Here is a 21,505-nt window from a genome sequence, read left to right as displayed (position 1 = left end):
TTCAGGCTTCAGAAACAAAATCATTCTCTTCACCTCTGCAACAGTTTATATTCTGTTCTGCCAAATTTAAGTACATCTTCAATATTACACTTCGGAAAAAAAAAAAAAAAGGAACACAGTACTTTAAAAAAACCAAAACTACTGCAGCCATAAATCTCAGTCTGACTTCTCAAAAATAGATCATCAGATACCACAGCAGTTGGTGATTGGTTCACTTTGTACTTTATGCTATTACTTAATAAAACTTGACAATTTAGTTGAAGTTGCTCACATGCTGTATTTTAAAGTAATGTTTTTCCACCTACATAGTTTTAAACAAATTCTGGCCTAAGAATGCTCAAGAACATGGCTTGAGATCAAATAAAAATGGAAAGTAAAATTTAGGGCTTCAAAATACTTTCAAGAATCTGACTTATGGTTCTCAGGCTGCAGTTTGGGCATGCAGAACAGCTGATGTGGAACTGTTCAAGATTTTCAGAAGTGTACTTTCTGAAAATGCTCTGTTCTGTCCATTTTGATTCTAAGAAATATTTCATAAAACCAAAAGTTACCCTCCACGTGCATGCCTAGGCAGGCTAAAAAGATATTTTAATTCAACAAGTAACATATGAACATACTGCATGTACCTAGGAGAACAGGGCATTACTCTTACAACTTATTTTTAACCAGTAGCGAGGATTCCTCTTGCCCTAATTCTTCCCTGCATTACAGAAAACACTATCTGCAGGAAAAGAAAAGAAAGGGCTGGAAAAGCAGTAGCATCACATTATAAAGTCCCAAAAATTTCATGGTCAAGCACATAGTCTCTGTAATTGGATACTACAAAGGGAGAGCCTCTTTTTCTTTTATATTTACTGGTTTTACTCAGGCTAAGACTTGAAATGTCCTTGGGCTTCAGGGAGAGGAAGAGAGAAGAGAATCATCTTTATATTTAAAATATCTCAAACTCTTAGACTATTCGTGAACGAAAGCTAAAATATAATTTTGATTACTTCCAGCAGATCTCCTAGCACACAGAAGCCTATCTGTCTGTTGTACCAAGCAGGACTTAAAGTACTTATTTCGACAGTTTTCAGAACACACAAAATTCTCATGTATAGACATACCAAAACTACATGCCCTGAGCTGAAGCACGCTCAGTTAAAACAACTTTCTTTGGAATACATAAAAATTCATGATCATAAAGAAAGCTCATTTCACTCATTAGTGTTTTAACATTTGTCTAATGTGATAATGGTAACTGAAATGATGAACATTTAATTATAGATTATGTAAGCTGACAAGGTTAAATTAAGTACCACTTGCTTTCAGTGTGAATACACAGCAAAGCTTCCGCCTTAACCTTTAATATATCTAAGAAGGAGGAATATCTCGTATCTAGGGGCATATCTATGCAGTGAATAAAAACCCACATGGATTAAATACAGTGGTTCCACTGCCTATCCTTCCAGCAGGTACCAGCTTAAAGCTATATGATTCTATTAGCACAGTGTCAGAAGGAGATCGTATTAGTGCAGGTTTGTGCCAGATCTAAAGTGACTACAGAATTTTCTGATGAAGACCTATTCATGCCCTGGCAGCTCAGAGCAATCACTGAGCATTATACACCTTTCTCTGCAAAAAGAATCCCCAAATCAACACTGAAATATTTAACTGAGTTGTGACTATTTTTACACTAAAACTCAAATAAATTACAACTCTTCTAGAGATTTTCGTGATAAAGTAGCAAGGGAATCACAACTATATTCATAAATAATTCCAAATAATAAACTTTCCAAATTGATCACCACTGACGTAATTGTGTTGCTTTTTTGTAATATTAACAACTGAAAAGTTACAGGTAAGATAAATTAGAAAGTTATTAATGACATCTAAGCAAGGACCAGTTGTAAAGTAAATCATAATTTTCCTTATTAAATTCCTACTATGTATGAAACAGAAGTCACTAACTCGCCAAATAATTCAGTTGAAAAAATCTATCCTAGTTGTTTCAGAGACATATTACCTTGAAAGTCAGTGCATTTAACTTTAGAGTTCCTAAGTATCTGGAAAGAATCGCTGCCTTAATAATTTCCAGCATTGCTGCTGGTTTAAGTAAGATGTTCAAGGTCCTCAGGTCCCTAAAGTATTGTTAAAGCAGCTGGACAAATGACGAAACTAGACTACGTGACCCTTTAAGAACTGTCCTTCCATGACTCACTCAGAGTAAAAGTAGTACTTTCTATCTATGATTCATTTTGATCTTACACTTTTTGTTGTCAGCAATGAAAACAAAGGAAACACAACCTCTTAAAGATTTGTGGTGCTTGGTTTGTTTATTTGGCTTTAAGTCCAAGTTTTAAACATACAGTATTTTCAAGAATTAAGTACCTCCATTCATCACTGGCAATATCCTGAATTACTACATATGAAGCTAATCTCTTCAGTTCCTTAGAAACACAGCTAAGAAATTACAATTACTATTACAATTGCAGGCTGAGAAAATCACTTTTCAAATGAATATATATATATATATTTGTATGCTATATATCTATCTACTACACAGATATTGAAAGACTGGTAGCATTTGAACAGCTTGAGCATCAGCAAGCAATCACCAAACACCACCACAAAATGAAGATTTTGAGACACTCAGTAGAGTGACAGACAGCTGTTGTTTGGCAGTCTGTGCAGAAAAGACCAAAAAGAGTAAACCAATGTTGAAATAATTTATCAATCCTTTACATTAAAACCAGAATACAGTTCTCCGATCTGTACAGGTCTAGGTTATACTGGCACCTTTACAATGAGGTCTTCCACAGATCATACAGGCATGTCAAGTAGGAAAGAATATCAGTCATAAAAACTTCCATCCAAAGGAACTGTTTTGTCAACTTTTCAGTTTGGTTCTTCCATTTGAGAAAGCATAAAGTCTATAACTTAGTATTGTTCTTTTTAATTGTCTGAGATTTTTCATTCCACCGATTCTTATCTTCAAATAAACTTGTTTCTCAAGATCCCTTCTCCAGATTTATCCTCATTTCACATAACTCAAAAACAGGAAAGTCTGAAAAACCTGGAGAGTCCCAAAATGTGTTCTGGGTTGACCTCAGATGGCTGCCACACGTTCACCTAGCCCATGCCTCACTCTCCATCCTCAACAGGACAGGGGAGAAAATAGATAGGAAAAGCTTGCAGGTTGAGATTAAGACAGGGAGACCACTAGCCAGTTACCATCAATGGTGAAAACAGACTTGACTTGGGAAGGATTAATTTAATTTTATGCCAATAAAAATAGGGCAGGATGGTAAGAAATAAGACTAAAACACCTTTCCCCAGAAGCCTCCTTTTTCCCAGGCTCAACTTCACTTCTTTCCCAGTATCTCTACCTGCCCTGTTCTTCCATCGAGCAGTACAGTGGGATGGGGAACAAGGGAGCTGCAGTCAGTCTGTAACAGCTCCTCTCACTGCTCCATCTTTCTCACACTTTTTTTGCCTGCTCCAGTGCAGGTCCTTCCATGGGTGGCTGCAGTCCTTTGGGATAAAGCCTGTTCAAGTGTTAGCCCTCCACAGGTTGCAGTCTAGATCACTCTGCTCATCCAAAGCCTCTTCCCCAGCTGCAGTGGAATCTCTGCTCCAGTACCTAGAGCAGAGATTCTCCGACTTCTTCTCCGACTTTGGTGACACAGGGCTGTTTCTCACACTTTTTTCTTTACTTCTCATTGCTGTGTAGCATTTTGCCCTTTCTAAACTACGTTTTACCAGTTATCACCAGCTTGGCCACTGGGGTCAGTCATGGCCTGCGGTAGATCAGCTATAGCGAACTGGAACTGTCTATTTTTGCCACAGGGCAGCCCCGATCTCTCCTCACAGAGTATACCTTGCAGCTCTCAGTTATCAGAGCCTGGGGGCACCTGTACACAGCACAGTTTGCTTTCCCATTCTCAATCCTTTTTCAACCCTGGCAGCTCCAAATCCTTCTTCTCAACACCCCGACAACCTAACACAACCTATTCACGACTGTCTGGGAACCTACCTCTGACCTTCAAAGAGCTCCTTCTGGAATCTTTCTTTGAATTAATACCTTTTAGTTTATTAAGTATTATTTAAGTATTAATAGTAGGCAAATCATACAACAGTTGTGTAAATATTCAGTTCTAGGGACAGAATAGTTTGTACTACTGTTACTTCTAAACTAGCAGAATAACTTGACTTGTACACACACACAGCAAACAAGCAGACAATTTTATGAGTATCTGCATTTCTAATTAGATGCTAGAACGCTTTTCTACTTCCAGTCTAAATACACTAAATTCCTGCTAATACTTTTACTTACCATTATTCCTCATTTACATCTAGGAATATCTGTTGTGTTGTAACATTCATAATGTAAACCAACTGGAATTTGTACTTCTCCACTTTTACTTAACTATAGCATTATCAAACGCCAATTATTTTCTGAAAAAGTGACACACATCTCTTCCACAGTTTTCTCTAACAACCACCACTTTCTTTTTTCCTCTATAAAAAAAACAGACCAGTACTTGGATTGTTAAGATTTGCAATTAATTGTTTGGCAAAATAACTTTAGTGTATCAATGGCTATGTAGAACATGATAATATTCTTTTTAATTTAGCCTCAAGAGGAAGAAAAACTAAACATACACTATATTTGCTGTGAAAAAAGATAGACTATTACTGGCTCAGTTCCCAATTCAGTAGCTACATCTAATTTTTTATGTTAATGTTTACATTAGATTATCATAAATTCTTCAGATTTGGTTTTTATGTTTTAGAGTTATTTTGGAAAACACTACTGCCTTCTCGAGCAGAGTGGAAAGGTTTTCTAGGAGCAAGCTTGCCACTGCCTTATAATAAACACCAATGGGAACACATTTTGACAATTAACTGTAAGGGAAGCACAGAGCTGCTCTCCTGCAGACACAGAATACTGAGCCCTTGTGCTGCAAATACACACGTTCAAGGGTACGTATATCCAGTTAATCTAACATATTCTTGAAAAATCCTATGCTGCTCCGTATAACTTAACTTGTGTAACTCTGTATAACTATGACTGCTGACTGGGCTGGTGGTTGCCTTTAGTACAGCTGACATTTAAGTGTACAACAGCCTGGAGAGCAGCACACCCACATTGCGTCTCTTCTGTGGGTCAGCATCAGACCACACTTTAGTTACAAGTTTAGTTACCAATATTACTGTTTGTCATGGAGAAGAACACTACATGCACTTAATGAAGTAATTAAGTACGCCCACGATACAGAGTACATTAGTATAGTTCAGCTGAACATACTGAAAGGAACGTACACACATTTACACAGATTTCTCAGACTTCAACTCATACACTCTACGCTGATTCAGAAAAAGGCAGAAGATTGCTTCAAGAGTGAAGCCATTACTTGGACTTGGAACTTTATTCATGTGTGCCATCATGTCTGCACAGCTTTCAGCTATTTGCTTATGTTTCAAGCTACCTAATTGCAGGCAAACCTCACTCTGGAAGCCCTGGTACTGCAGATACAGCTCTGAGCTCTCACAAAGGCATTTACTGCCTTGAGTGCATCACCGTTAGACTGCTGCTGGCAGTTTTGGAGCAAGATCACACAGATCTGTTTGCAAAAGGTTTTGCAGACATGTCACTAACTCGTGGTTCCGATTTAATGCTCACTTCTTCAATTTCTGTATTTATAAGAAAACTTTTGGCTATTGACATTATTCAAGAAACTTGCATACATAATTAAGACCACAAAAATCAACAGTCAACATCATAACCTATTCTTTTTTGTTTTTTAGGTATACATTTAGAAAGTCCCTTCCCAACGTTAAAATGCACAGTAAATGTATAATAAGCAGAAAAAATACTTTGATTAATTCTGAATAAAAGAATAAGTTCTACTGCTTAATTGAATTCAGCAGGGATATCACCTAGATGTGTACTTAGTGAGCACTTAGTTAACTAGTACAATCTTCTATCAAAACTATCATAATCAGTAAGTATACACCTCGCAGAAAAATTCATTCAGTTGTTGGCACTGCTTCTACAAGTAACAAATTTGCTGGCACTGTATTTATAATGTATCATAACACTGATTGTAAAAATTGCAAGGAAGAAACACACATATATACATAACAATCCTTTCCCAGAAGGGTAGGTGCAGGGCTTTTGACCAGCTCTTTTTCCTTATTTCGTACTGTTAGTATTAGCTTCATAAACACTTTCTCAATTTGCTATCTCCACCAGTCTGCCTAAACAGGTTCTGGTATTCCTTACCTATTTGTTGTTCTGTTAACTTGACGTAAGCTGAGAATGATAGTCAAAAGCATCATTTGAATTTGTTGTTTTATTAAGAATACAATAAGAACAGTTCTGTTCAAAGGCAAAGCTTTTACATCTCTTTAATATAGTACGTACCAGTTCCTTTGCTTACATACGGAGGCTTGAAGAATTTCACAACACCATATAGATTCACTACAGTTCCATCTTTAAGATGATTCAGAGGAGTATACACATATTTTGGTGCAACAGACTGGAAAGGCATGACAAAATTAAGGAATACGAGAAAAAATTATCAAAACATTCACTTAGAATTTTGTCTTTTAACACCACTCACCCTCAGATACCCTTTATTTAATCTTACAAAAAAAAAAGAAAAAAAAAAAGGCTATCTATTTCTTCTATCTTACTTTGGAATCTCTAATGATAAATATATATATTTTTTCACAGGCAATAAAGAACAAAGGACTTATTTTCATTTCTTTTTGCAATTGCACCTTCCCTACAATAAACCAACCAGTCAGTTCAAGTAAGTTTCAACACATGAAATAGGTGAATAAAAGTAATTCTAATAAATAATGACGGAAAGTAATTTTTCACTGATTTTAACATGTTGATCCAAAGGACTTTTTAAAGCACATACATAAATGATTTTGTAATTCTCACTGGCAGCGTCACCAAATAGAATCACTATTTTAGCGGGCTGGTCTACCTCTTTCAGCCACCGTGTTAAGTCTTCCTATTAAAACAGCACACTTGTTGGAGGATTAATGACATTAAGGACTATCTCCTACTACTTGAGGACTACTCTCCTGTCATCTTAAGGTTACATTATACACCGATTAGTCTCTTAGAGAACATATGTTCTGTCAAACCGACTGGAAACTATGGTTTTCAATTACTTTAATGGGGGGAAAAAAAGTGAAACTTCATAACATTAACATGAAGTAAACCTGTATCATTTACAGGTCTTTAACCTTATGATAAAGAACAATAAAATTTCATGCACCAGTTTCTATGACTTAAATATACTGTTTTCAGTAGAATATTAATTTAGACACAAAGGCTTGTTCCAAACAGTAATCAAAAGAAATGTTGAGACCAGTACATGAAGTATCATTTGAAATCAAAGGAAGACTCAGATTTCCATTTTTTTTAAAGCATAAGCATACAATCTTATTTAAAATGGAAGTTTTCTTTCTAGCTATTATTTCCTGAAACAACATACATCCTACTCTGACATAAAAATCGGAACTATACTGCAAGTATAGGAAAAGTACTACTACTTCATATTTTATTCTGTTTTCCAGGCATATTATTTGCAAAATAAAAAGCTAAACAAATTAACTGCTAAGATATAATCATAGAATCATAGAATAACCAGGTTGGAAGAGACCCACTGGATCATCGAGTCCAACCATTCCTATCAAACACTAAACCATGCCCCTTAGCACCTCGTCCACCCGTGCCTTAAACACCTCCAGGGAAGGTGAATCAACCACCTCCCTGGGCAGCCTGTTCCAGTAACCAATGACCCTTTCTGTGAAGAATTTTTTCCTAATGTCCAGCCTAAACCTCCCCTGGTGGAGCTTGAGGCCATTCCCTCTTGTCCTGTCCCCTGTCACTTGGGAGAAGAGGCCAGCACTCTCCTCTCTACAACCACCTTTCAGGTAGTTATAGAAAGCAATGAGGTCTCCCCTCAGCCTCCTCTTCTCCAGGCTGAACAACCCCAGCTCTCTCAGCCGTTCCTCATAAGGCCATGCTCTAAGATGAGAGCATGGAATTAAAATAAACTGGAAAGAAGAATTCTCCACATTCGTATCTACATGTAGTTATTTTCCCATGGTTCAAAAACACCCCAAATATAAACTCACCACAGATGCAGTTTCTGAAGTAGTTCTTGGTACTGTACAAATCTGAAGAAAAAAAAATAGCAAACTACTTACAAAATTGAAGGCATTGCAAATACAACAAGATTTGATGATACTAAAGCAAATATACACTATAAGCAAGCACATTCTTGTTACCTGAATCACCTCTGAAATTAGTAACATCTTATCCTACAGAAAAAACATGTACTCCAATTACACTCAGACAAAAGCTGCTTTAAAAACACATACTTTCTAAAGTAGAAAAGCGCTTGGTTGAATATGTGAGGTTGCATTAGAGAGTCAGTATTTGAAAATCGGAGGCCACAAATTTAAACTACTAAAAGTGACTTGCTTAAACAGAGTTTAGTACAATGCTATAATTCTTTGAAACAGTAGTAGACAATTAAAGTGATCAAAAATGTGCAATGCTTTCTCACAAGAACCCCTAACTGTTGGGATAACCTTCCTAAGAAGTATTAGAAATACCTCATTAAAGAGTCCAACAAAGTTTAAAACTTTCATTTCAGTATTGATGTGAAAACAGTACAAAAGAACAAGTAATTCCCTCAGACAGAAAGAGATATAATTATCTTCTAAAAATTAAAAATCTAGTATCTATCTATTTCAACTGTAAAGGGTAATGATGTGAGTTAAAGCAGTATAAACTCATAGCCCAGAGAAAAGTAAAAATTATAAATTTAAAATCAGTCTTGCACCCTCTATCTTGTCTGTATTACTGCATTGTGTTATGCAGACGAATGGCTTAAACAGCACTAGGGATCTATCTAAAACAAATTAAGGTCAAATTTCTACATTCAACAAGCAGAAATTTACCTAGGAGGCCTAAGATAATTTGGGTCTTGCATGCACAGAGGTGCACATGCACTCAGAAACACAAATGTGTCCTGACTGTCTCCTGATGAATACGCTAAAATAATCTGTAGTACTCCAGATTCTAACAGATTTTTTTGATTTTTTTTTTTCTATTGTAAAGTGAAACATTAATGTTATTTGGGAAAAAAGGTAAAAAAAAAAGAAAAAAGAGTTGGGTACCCACGTACATAGATGGTGGATCCAGATTCTTCAGACACCTCCAGGTGGCAACCATGTCTACCATCCTCTCTCGCTGTAGGTGATTTTGTGACCTTAAATCCTGCAACTACGACGGTGTCCTATGGAGACAAGGTGATAAGCAGATGATTCATAGGCTGTATCATGTACTCTATTTTAAAAGCATATGATGTGAAATTTCACCCTAAAGCCTCAAAACATTAAAGAAACAAAAATCCTGAACAAATTCTATGCACTGCCTTTGAGTTTCTCTATTTAGTTCTTCTTCTGCACACAGAATTCATATTTTCAACCCATGCTAACAAGCATTTTTTATCAAATTTTGCTAAAATTTTTGCACTGCTAATGCTAATGTGACTGAGTGCTAATTTTAACATGGGCTAGAGGGGAAGAGTCACACTGAATAAAGCAAAAGAATCATTCCACTTTGAATCTATCGAAGACCTTTCTGGGTAAGTTTAACTAAGCTAGAGATGGAATCACACATCAGATCAACAGTGACAAAACACTCTTCTCAGAGCTTATTTCTTATTGAGTTACAATTGCACTTTGAAGAGACTCTCCATGCAAATATTTTCTGTTTTGGTTGGATTAACATCGTCAAATTTCTTCTAAAAAGATAAAATAGGTAGCTCAATCGATACCTCGTTCTGGTAGCAAAAGAGACATTGCAAACTTATCTGGCATCACTCCTGAGATTTTGGCACAGGAAGCAACTGCATTTGCAACTGCATTTTCCACTTGGTTATAAAGTTCCCCAGATTCCATAAAGTGAATAAGAAAAGGTTGATTTAAGGGGAAAGCAATTTAAGTACCTGCAGCAACTCATCTTTTTAGTAGCAACCTTAAGGGGAAAAAAAAGGAGAAGATAGAAAACACATTTAGGAGATGGGGATGATAAGAAAGGTATACGACCAAACAAACACTATGCTGGGAACTCTGATACAATATAAAGCTCCATTATAGTCATCTCCTTGGTACCAGAACTGGAGTGATGCATTCTAATAAACAAATTAGACGCAAAACCCTATCTCTGTTCAAACTTCTACCAAAAGCACTTCCATAAGCTTTTACTGAATGACTTTTCTTCATGTGCTTATTTGTTTACAATGTATATAAGAGATTTCTGATTAAAGTTGACAGTTTTAGCCAAATATTGCACTACCATGGCTCTTTTTGCTATTTCAGCAATCTGAAAATGCTACTCTAAATGATTTAAGCTCCAAAACCTTAATATTTTGTGCAAGAAAGGCTGCTAGCTTAAGTGACAGTGATATATTTAGTTATTAAAAGATTTGCAAAAAAAAGTAAATTACTGTAGAAGACATAAGTTTAATCAGACCATTTAACACATCAAAACTAGTTAGGGCATGGTGACTTTCAGGTTGTGTCAGAAATGAGAATACGATGCATATTTTGACTAAAAGAGAACATCTAGGTCACCTAAGTGCAAGCCATACTCAGTGCTAAGTAAGTTAAAATGGGTCAAAACAATTAGACAACTCAATATTCCTCGCACCTGGAACACATCACCCTGCTAACATTAAAGCCGTTCTGCTCCTTCCAGATAGAAATACACACAAACGCAGGCTTTAAGAAACTCAGCTATTTTGCAGAAACCAGGTGTTAGTACGTGTCTTTCCTTTCACTGTTGCTGACACTACTCGTGGCGTTTCTTTAACAGTGGCATCAACCTTCAGCTAAAAAGCTATACATTATTCCCATTTCAGCATTTTATTAGACTGCAGGCTGCACAAGGCTCTGGGACATGGTTGCTGAGTCAGGCTTGGAGCTCTGTACAGCTGACTTGGCTCACTCTGTTAAAGGGAACTTTAGAATTACACAGACCCAAGCCTTTACACAGGCTAATAATAAATGGAAACTTCTTTTGTGATTAATATTAGATCACTGGTGATTAAACTCATGCATTATGCAAGAACATCTGGAAAAACAACTGCAATTACAATGAGGAAAAAAAAGACAGTGTTAACCTCAAAAATCTAGTTTTACAGGTAGGAAAAACAGAGATACTCTCACATTTGTAACAAATTCACAGCCAACTTAACAGGTTGTGACTTGAAGTTTCTAAACACGCAAAAAAATTACATAAGGTCTGCACAGTGCTTGGAAATTTAATACTATTTCGGTTTTCAAAATAGATTAGTTTCCATTTCACGTTTAACTAAGAGTAATTATTAGAAGTTCTCTTACAATTGGCTTGAGAACCAAAGCCATTTACATAAAATGGTTGATTTCCATGCCAACAGGAGTATTTTATTGCATATATATAGAAACTATAAGATTTGACAAAAATTTTTAAACAGCAAGAAATCCTATTCTCATCATTCAAAAGAAGTGAGCAATAAAGGAAAGACAGTATTTTCTCTGATAGTTATTCTGTTACAGAATCAGGAGACTCCAAGTAGACAAGAACAACATAGTTATTCACATTTTTGAGAATAGCCTGCTCGTCTCCCCAGGGTAATTAGCTAAAGCTGTCACAGGACAAGAAGTACAATATGGAAATCTACAAAACTGTGAAGTATGAAACTGTAAGCACCAAATAAAAAGTATTAGATGTTATTGCAGTAATTCTTTAATGGCTAAAACTTTGGGTTTTTAGAAGTTATATCTATTTCACAACTGTCAAATTGCAGCTCTGCTGGTTTCAGAAAACATTCTGTTCCTTTAGGAACAAAATTAAAAATTAAAATCTCATTTGAGACACGTGGAAAGTACCATGAAGGTTAAGTTCACTGGAGAAGACCAAACATTGGTTTTAGTGCACTGTGGTTTTCTGGAGATTATTGTCTGTGGGTTGTGGTTTCCGGCTCAGCTCTTTAGTAGTGATCTTTCTGCCCTCTAATTGCTGCTCAGGGCTTTGTTCAAGATTTGTATTTTTATCAGGACAATAAAATTGATTTGTTCTTTAATGAATCTGTAGCTTGCATATTTGGTAAATTCAGTTACTACCCACCCTAGACTCACTGTCAAAATTCTGTGGAATCAAGACATTTGCATAAAGATTGTCACTTCTTATTTTATACATATCTGACAGATGTAAAAGATTTTTCTTCCCTGAACAGACTGAAATTATTTTACTGATCTTTAAGGCATGTATCTCTCTTTAGCATGGCATATGACAACCATGCTGGCTGGAGCAGATACTATATGTAAATAAAGAAGTCCTACAGTATTTTTTTTCCTCTCTCAGACTTATTTAATAGATGACACACTACAGATAAGGTGTACTTCCCAAGCCCCACCACCGTGCTATCTGTCTGAACAAACACCTTCTGCTGGAAAACGTTTCTCATATGCAGTGACTTTTTCAAAAACCAAGTTTTAATCCTTTCAGTTCATGACATAATATCAACTACATGCTGATGGAAGCCATATGGTAAATGACATCAGAAAAAAATCCTCAAAGCATCTCTAATATTTATCTGAAATGAATTATTGGTCCTATATATCTCATGAACTGATGCATGCATCTCTGAAGCTGATACTGTTGTTAAGGGTATGTAAACTACTACAGATCTTTTCCTCTTTAAAAATATATGAAATAAAAAGCTGACCACCAAGCAAAAGTCATTATTCAACCTTAAGCAGAACTACATAAAAAGGATACAAATGCCTCTGAAGTAAAATTAAAACAAATGCAAAGCAACTTGGACTTTAAGTGAAATTTTGATATCATGTCCTATGTTCTGCTATAATTTTTATTCTTTTTCAACAAACAGATGACCAGCATTCAGGCGTACTTGTCCATTTGAGCTGAAAAACCCTACTAATTGATATTTCAACATTTGAGAAAACCCTTAAGTTCTGTGCATAAGAAATATTTCTAAAAACATGAAAATAGTCCTATTTTCTTTACTAGATCCCTTTCCATCATTTCAGTGGAGAAAAACTTTTTCCTAAAGCCCACACTAAGAGGAGATGGGCAGCTTTAGACTAGACACAAGGTGAGGGTGGGGAGACACTGGAATAAGTTGCCCAGAGATGATGTGGATGCCTCATCCCTAGAAGTGTTTAAAGTCAGGTTGGATGGGGCATTGGAGTAATCTGATGGAGTGAAAGAGGTAACCTGCCCATGGCAAGGGACTTGGACTAGATGATTTTTAAAGGTCTCTTCCAGTCAAAAACTTTCTATGATTTTGTGTGAATTTCTATTGCAAATGAAGAAGCACTAACATCAGCTCATAATGTATTGTATGCTAATTTTAATAATGTGTGACTAATATTGAAATGTCAGTAAACTGACAAGCAATCTAATAAAAAATATTAAGTTGAGGTAATTGTTTTCAGTTTGTTTTCCTTCTTTAATTGCAGCAGTATGTCTCACAAGCTCATAGGATGACCTGCCAATGTTCTTTACCCAGAAGCTAATCAAACCAAGCTTGTATCTCTGACAAAGCAAGACACCAGCGCCCAGAAAATAAAGAGAAGGGTGTACGTAGTTCTGAATTATTTGTCTTTTAAATCAAATTAGTTCTCAAAATCTATCTTATCAAATGACAATAGACATTCAAATTACAAACATAAATGGATGACTTCTCTATCATCCATATCCATGATCCTTTACTTGCTAGTTAAACAGCACTGACAAAAAAGAACTCCTTTATTTCAGTATTATTGTTAGAAAAAACTTACCTAAGCAAATACTTTGTGGGTTTTTTAGGTCATATTTATAGATTTGAATTGACAGAATAGAATATTTCTACTTTTGGTGATGGCTATAGACAGACAAGATAAGAAGTCAACATACATCTGTGGAAAACAATTCCTAAAATAAGAAACAAATATACTTATATTTTACCCCATGGCGTGTAACTTTTGCACAATCCTCTGCCATTTTTCCATATATTAAAATGTTGACGCTATTGATCCGTGAGATACAGTCATCCATATCTACAGAAAAAAAGCAGAAGTGATTCCAATCACTAAAATCTTCTTTAAAATAAAATAGTAATGGGAAGAGATTTCCAAAGCATGTTAATCTGCACAGCGTAGCACTTTTGATTCCAATTAATCTACAAACAGAAAATACTTTCAAATAGTTATACAACTGCTTTTATGTGCTAACTATAGGTATATTAAGCAGAATATTCTTCATAAGAGGACAATGCAGAAATGTGCATGCTATACATCAGTGTATACTGAATAGAAATGACAAAGATTTCCACATGGACAACTCAGTTTAGAGTGTTAGAGAGGAAATTATCCAGTCATATTTGATCTTTTGCATTAAGACTTATCATATCATAGAACTATATGAACTAGAGATATTCCAGGACATAGACATATCAGTAAATAACCCTTAGGAGGACTGAAGCAGAAACTACATTGTTATTTTAAAAGTGTTTTCTACCTTATACTGTTTCAGAAACAACACTAACGACTTAGATGGACAAACTTGGGTTTTGAGGCTGTGGAGAATGTGCAGAAACTCTCTGCCATCTGGAACAGCCACACAAAATTAGCAAGACTCAATGAAGGTTTTCATCTCTCTTTGGGATCCATAAAGCCAGCAGGGAAACTGATCCAGGTCCCATCAGCTTCAGTCACTAGTCACCAGCAGTACTACCAGGCAGGATCTCTGCCCTGGAGCCTGCTGTTCAGTCACAGTCACAGAAATTGTAGATTCAGGAACGCTCAGAGAGAGCAAATGATGGTTCTCCAACCAGTGTAAGGAAGGAGTTGAGAAGGAAATGGAAAGAACTGGAAAGTTCCTTGATTTCCATACAGACTCCTGACTAATGGTATCTTAAATCTTTTAAACATGTTAATGTATCTACTGATACTTGAACACCTGCTAATCAAGTTAAATTCCATTTTTTAACTCATTAGATTAAAACAGAATGAAATACAAATATTTTGCTGCTGATCAACATAGTGACCTATATCAAATGCGCACTTACAAAGAATATACTATACATGTATAACATACATAGTAAGCGTGCATTTTTTATGGTTCTTTATGATAAGAAGGTATTTTTAAAATAGACTATTAAAATTGTACCTATAGCTAAAACATTTCCAGGACAGTATTTTAAAATACTCTGCAAGAACTCTATTGAAATATAATGACTGTATTGTTGCCATTAACTTACCTGGTATAAGTCTAAAATAATCTATTTTTGTAGAGAATGAACACTTTTAGAGAGTATTTTATATATAACATTTTACTGAACACTAAAAAAAGTTGGTACTAGTGATGGAATAGCATGATGCGAAAAAAGTGTCAAGAAGTGCAATGTATATTTGAAATGTAAACTTAAACGTAGTACCTTGAAGAACAACCTTGAAAAGGTCGGTCCCATCTCCCAGTTTTGTTAATGGGTAGGAAAGAACAAGTACTCCCTAAAAAGTAAAAAAAAAAAAAAAAAAAAGTACTGTGAAGTAAGACTATACACCTCTAAGTTACCGAAACACACCAGCAGAAACATTTGTAAGCTAAAAAAAAGGTAGAACTGAAGAGGTAAGTAAAAATTGCCATTTGAATTCTTACAAAAACTTAATTAAAATTGCTAAAGAAATCATTGAAGAGCAATATTGTTTGGATATAACAAAGTAAATATCACATGTCAATACTGACTAGAAGCTTTTGTTAAACAATTAAATAGTACCTACAGAAATACCTTTCACTATCTACAATAATAGCACAAAGGCTACAATTTCAGCACAAAACATGAAAGGCGACTAAAAAGGTAGGGTGATAAAAATCTTAAAAAATAGAGCAATTTCTCCAAAATTATTGGCAAAGGATTACAAAAGAAATACCAAAACATAATCATAGTCAAGAAATAAAAGATGAATATGAAGATAAATAATCTTTGGAAAAATAAAGAAAACCGTACAGCTGGGAAAACGGTATCACAAGGTTTTGAAACTGCAGTAACCTATTAATTTGTCAATAACAAATGCTTTAAAAGATGCAGAGGTTCAATTAATTATGTAAAATTACTCTCTTTATAGTGAAGTTGAAGTTACAATGAAGCAAAAAATCACACACCAGCAACTGCATGATGTTAACATCTCTTTCAAACATGTTTGCTTATTAAGATGCTATCTCACTAAAAAAGGTACTGCAACAGCAGCAAAAATGTTAGTCTAACATATTCGTCCATAGCATAGCAGGTAAAGCACTGTATCCTTCTCAAGGATAAAACCACAAAATTGTTTCATAATGAAAAATATGAAAATTTGAAAACAGATTATATAGAAGTGCTTAAGAGAACTACACATACAGCACAAGAAACAAAACGTTTCTTCTGAAGAGACAGCAGGGGAAAAATCTGCCTATAAATGCACAAAAGCAACATTAAGAAGAGAAACAGGTAATTCCTAATGACTTTATAGTACATATGTTCAGTAGAAAGCTTGACTTAAATGTAAACAAATACTTCTGAAAACAAATTATTATAAAATACACAACAGTAAACTGTTACTGTACAGGATTTACAGAGTAAGAATAGTTCTACAACATGTTCCCTGAGGAGGAATAAAAAAAGAATTCAACAATTTATTTCACTATTTCATAAGAAATATTAAAACTCCACAGATCATACTTTTCCAACCCAAAGTATATTTAATTTTATTACATTTAAAAAAATAGCCATGTTGAATTAGACTTAACATGTAATATAGTGCTTTATTGCTTTTGAGACAGCAGCAGTGCTTCATTTAAGACCAAAACAAAAGTGAAAAAATCTATGATGACATTTTTAACAGGTAAGTTCCTACTTTTCACAGGAGAGACTAATGAACTTTGTAAGGAGACTTAAATATCAAATACTTATTTTAACAATCATCATCTGCAAAATAATGTTCTGAGGTCTGTCTATGACTACTTGGAGAAAGGTTTGCCACCTGTTTTCAAAATTACAACTGTGTTTAAAATTTCAAGTATTACATATAATTGTTGCTGAGATTGTCTGTCTTGAATTGTATTCACAGTTAAATAAAATACTACAGATTTTTTTTCTTGTCATGAAGTTTTTGCAGCAAAACAAAATCATCTCAGGAACACTATATTTAGGTATATGTATTTTCTTACCAAAGAAATTTCGATCCACACAAGCATGAAGATAGACTGATGAGACAGAGTCTGCTTTCTGAGCAGTTTTCTTTTTAGTTTTCCTTTTACATTCCAGTACCTTCCAATGAGTTTTCAAATTCCGGGACCACATTCTTTGCTATAATAGTCTGCCCCCACCACTTTCCTTTGTATTCCAAACACCTATGCTCTAGTTCTGTTTCACAGGAGAAACACTATCCAATATATTCTCAACATGTCTGAAACTCTTGGGCTCCAAACTTCAAACCCACTTTAGTAAAACCTCCTTAAATTCCCTCTTCCACAAATCCTGGACTGCTTACTGAGTGCAGAGACAAACTTCTTCCAAAACCCTTCCCATTCCATATGCCACTACACTCACTTTCAAACTGACCATGTGCAACTCCTCTAGTGAATCTGTCTCCTTCCTTGCAGCAGCCTCATTCCTCAGCCTGGTCAAACAACTTATTTTCAGCCTTGGTTCAGGTTTGCCACAGCAAAACCCAGTGGGTGATGAATTAACAGGAGAAGGCAACAGGCTCAGTTAGTATACATAAAGACTGATGAAGCATGGACATTGCTTGTGCAGTTTCCCTCAAAATTTACATTAAAATTTGTACTGTTCAAAGGTATGCTAGAAAGCAAAAAAGTTTCAGAAGAATGAAAGGAAGAAAGTACACAAGCTAGACAGAAGCATCCTGGATGTTTTTTACTGCTTTTTCCCAGAACACACTTTATAAAATCATCCTCTCCCTTTCTCCCTTCTCAAAGCAGGACTTGATCCCTTATTTTGGCAGGTCTACAGTGACAGTGCGCTGTGCCACTGCTAAGATAACCTAACTGCACTGCATTCTAAGGTTCACTTCAAGCTCAGGCTGCAGAACTGTATTTTCCTACATATTTAATGGTGCATTAGAACAAGCTTTATCAGCTCTCCAGTTGCACTGGTTTTATGCCAAGCCATTTTAGTCACCTACTAATCCCTGTCAGCAGCAGCATGAAGTTCTCTTAACATAAGGCAGAAGTCTGAAAAAGAGATTTTACATGCTTTCTCTGTCAGCAGTCAGTTATAAAACCGCATGTGTGCTTTAAATCATAGTCGTCTGATAATAATTGTTCTGCTCTCCTAACAGAAACACTTATTTTGGCAGAAGCATTTTCTAATTTAATTTGTCTACTGCAACTTCTCCTTTGTGGACGAGAATCCTTGTTTTTCCACGTCAGGGGTGCTTGCAGACATAGCTCTTAAAAACAGGAAAGCCCATATACCCCACAGGAGAATGGGGACAGAAAACTACACCCTGAGGAATAAAACTGGTTTACTAGCAGCATTGGTTATTGATGTTTCTATTCGTTCCTTTACAACACCTAAGGGAGGCTGGATCATTCTCAATCAAATCACCTCCTATCACACTCTATTCTGCCTTCTTACAAATAGGGTAGTTGAGCTCCTTTGCTTTACCTAAGGCATATAACTGTGAATCAATGAAGTCAATAACAGCATGCAACAAAGTTCAACACAGTTGTAATTTTGCATTGCTTAAAGATACGCTACAGATGCATACAAAGAAACACAGATGCAGCAAGTCACCAACTGAGCTGGAATATGGAGGCCCCTTACATATGTACCTGGAGCTATTTCAAAGCAAGGCAAAATTATTCTGTTAGTAAGTTACCTTAAAGTATTTGTTGGTATGATCAAAGTCTTCTTGCAAATGCTTCAAATCCTCTTTCTGCAAATGGCTTGGCAGTGGAGTCTCAGATTTTCCATTAACAGTCTTCAGCAACTGAACAGGCATTCTGCCTTCTCTAAACAAAGATAATAAATAGAGTCCTGAAGCTGCTCATCTTGTTCAAATTAAGAGTTACAAGAAGCTGCAATTTACTCAGAAGGGTAGTATTTATCTATCTTTTTCATTAAAAGAAAGTTTAATTATGTAAGACTAAAAAAATCTTCAGAGAGATTGGCCTCATCTCTTAGTACCATGAATAGCGAGAAGAGAGAAAGTAATATTTCCCTGGCAACAGACAGCTATCCAAATTAATTTGTTTTGCAAACATTCCAAAGCACAACAAATGGCAACATAATATGACTTTATATATGAAAGCAGAGAGTAATGTAAACAATGTGAATCTTTTATGTACAGAAATGCACACTTAAAACCAAGCAGAGGGTTTGAACGACTCCTTCCCCAGCACAGGTCACACATAAACAGCCTCTGTATTTAGCTATTTCCCTATAAAACAATTCGCCTACAAAGTAAAACATCTGCCATTTTAACCTAAAATGAACAAAGAACCTATCTGTACAGACTTAAAAATTTTGGTTGGTTTATGAAGAAAAAAAATAAAGTGGGATTCTACAAATGCTAAACACTGAACACAATGGAAAAAAGCTGAAAAACATATGACTGTTGTCTGTTGTTTGTTCTCACTGTGCTAAAAATCAATGAAATAAATTCTTTGTGACATCCCTGTTATAACACTGAGAACAAGGGAGAGGGAAGAGTAGTCTGCTGAAGCGAAATTACACATGAGAAGTATAAGAAAGTGATCTAGCACTAAGTAGTTATTGCTATATTTTCTTATTACATGCTCATCTTCTTGGGGCATATTTGGTTATTTGCTGTACAATTTTTAATTAAAGCAGGTATCTACAGAAAAGTCACAGTATTATCAACCATTTGGTTTCAGTAAGTTTCAATAAACTAAGAAAAAAAATGCTTCCTATTTTCTCAAAACACAGCTGGCAGTATTACAGCCACACTCCTAATTTCAGACAGTTCTAGTGATTTTTATATGACAGTCGAGAACAACAAAAGCAGTTTTTCCTGTATTTTAGATGGACAAAACCCCATGGTATTCTACTAAGTAAAAACTTTTAACTATGTTTTCATTTCATTTCAGAAGTGATTTTTCAGTGGTAGGCAGACTGAATACTTACAAAATATTCATTTACAATTATATGAAACCAGAAAGCCATTGTGAAATAGAAAGGCCACTGGATCATCAGTTATAAATACAAGTCAGTGCCCTCAGATGCAGACACTTAGCAATATTATAGATATTCTTTAAAAACAAATCAACAATCTTATTCTTCAGAAAAAACAAAATCCCACCTTGCTGTCACTCCAGCATCCAAAGACCTATAACTTTACTTATTACTCATGACTGTTTCTCTAGCTGTGAATCACCATCCTTTCTCCTTCCTCATTTCCCAGTAAATTCCACAGCAATATTATTATTGTCTAACAAATATTACCAAGAATTCACATTCACTAATGAGAATTCTATAAAATAAAATACTTTGGTTCAAATGTCTTGACCAACACAACTGGCATACATACACAGGATGACTGGTTTTCCTTTTCTCCTGTCTTCCAATTTATCTACCTCTCATACTGCATCTTTTACATGGTTATATCCAGTAGTAAGAGAAAAGTTGGCTATAGTATACATCAACTTCACATCTGCAGTTCTTAGAAGACTAGTTAACCTTTCACTAGCAATATCAGCTCTTTTCTTTAATATTTAAGAGTTAAAAAGCAGTAAGAGCAAAAGAACCTCTGATTTCCTCAACTATAGTATCTAGGAAATAAAGTACACAGTTAAAAGCAAAATACGTTCTAGCAAGTCTGATGAACACCATACCTCAAACAGGAAAAACATCAGTGCCTGACTTGACTGCCTTATTTTAAATTGTGGCTTAGATTTTGAAAATCAGTTCTCATGTTCTCCAAAATACTAAACAGCCCCAAGAACTCAGAAGACTTGGGAGCAGAATAACAAGGACACACTGCCATGCATTTTCCCTGCTTACAATATACACTCTCCTACTTTATAACCTAAGTCAACAAGCACTTTGTTTCTCTGTAACTTCCCCTCCAGTGTGCATGAAACAAGGAGACCTTAAAATATTCAGAAGACATAGAGGCTCCAAGAGGCACCGTTACTCAAAATGCCAAAGATTCTGAGCAATACACATAGCTCACCAAATACTGATGAATAAATTTAAGGGCTTGACTACTATGAAGAGACAACTCAAAGTTTATTACCTAGGATACATGAAGAATTTATATAGGGACAGGCAACTGGACAAGAATAGCTATAGCTACAAATTACCAACCTCCTCCTCAGTTATTATCTATGTGCCATGTAAACCTGTCCCAACTGCAAAGCAGAACATTAGCTTACACTCCTTTTGAGGGTCTTTGCCTCACAGAGTATTTT

General features: G+C 35.5%; 1 protein-coding gene across 1 annotated transcript in view; it reads right to left on the bottom strand.

The window, feature by feature from the left end:
* Positions 1-19,084, bottom strand: part of POT1 (protection of telomeres 1) — a 60,210-nt gene extending 41,126 nt beyond the window's left edge. The window contains exons 1-6 of the mRNA XM_069850730.1: positions 18,952-19,084; positions 15,507-15,579; positions 14,036-14,127; positions 9,204-9,314; positions 8,146-8,187; positions 6,410-6,524 (exon numbers count right to left, since the gene is read on the bottom strand). Coding sequence (XP_069706831.1) covers positions 6,410-6,524; positions 8,146-8,187; positions 9,204-9,314; positions 14,036-14,127; positions 15,507-15,579; positions 18,952-19,074 — 556 coding nt within the window. The 5' untranslated portion in view covers positions 19,075-19,084. The remainder of the gene's footprint in view (positions 1-6,409; positions 6,525-8,145; positions 8,188-9,203; positions 9,315-14,035; positions 14,128-15,506; positions 15,580-18,951) is intronic.
* Positions 19,085-21,505: the final 2,421 nt, after the last annotated feature.

Source organism: Phaenicophaeus curvirostris, chromosome 1 (assembly GCF_032191515.1).
Source record: "Phaenicophaeus curvirostris isolate KB17595 chromosome 1, BPBGC_Pcur_1.0, whole genome shotgun sequence".
NCBI classification, from domain to species: Eukaryota; Metazoa; Chordata; class Aves; order Cuculiformes; family Cuculidae; genus Phaenicophaeus; species Phaenicophaeus curvirostris.
The sequence above is the reverse complement of the archived record's forward strand: the minus strand, read 5'-3'. Positions and strand labels throughout refer to the sequence as shown.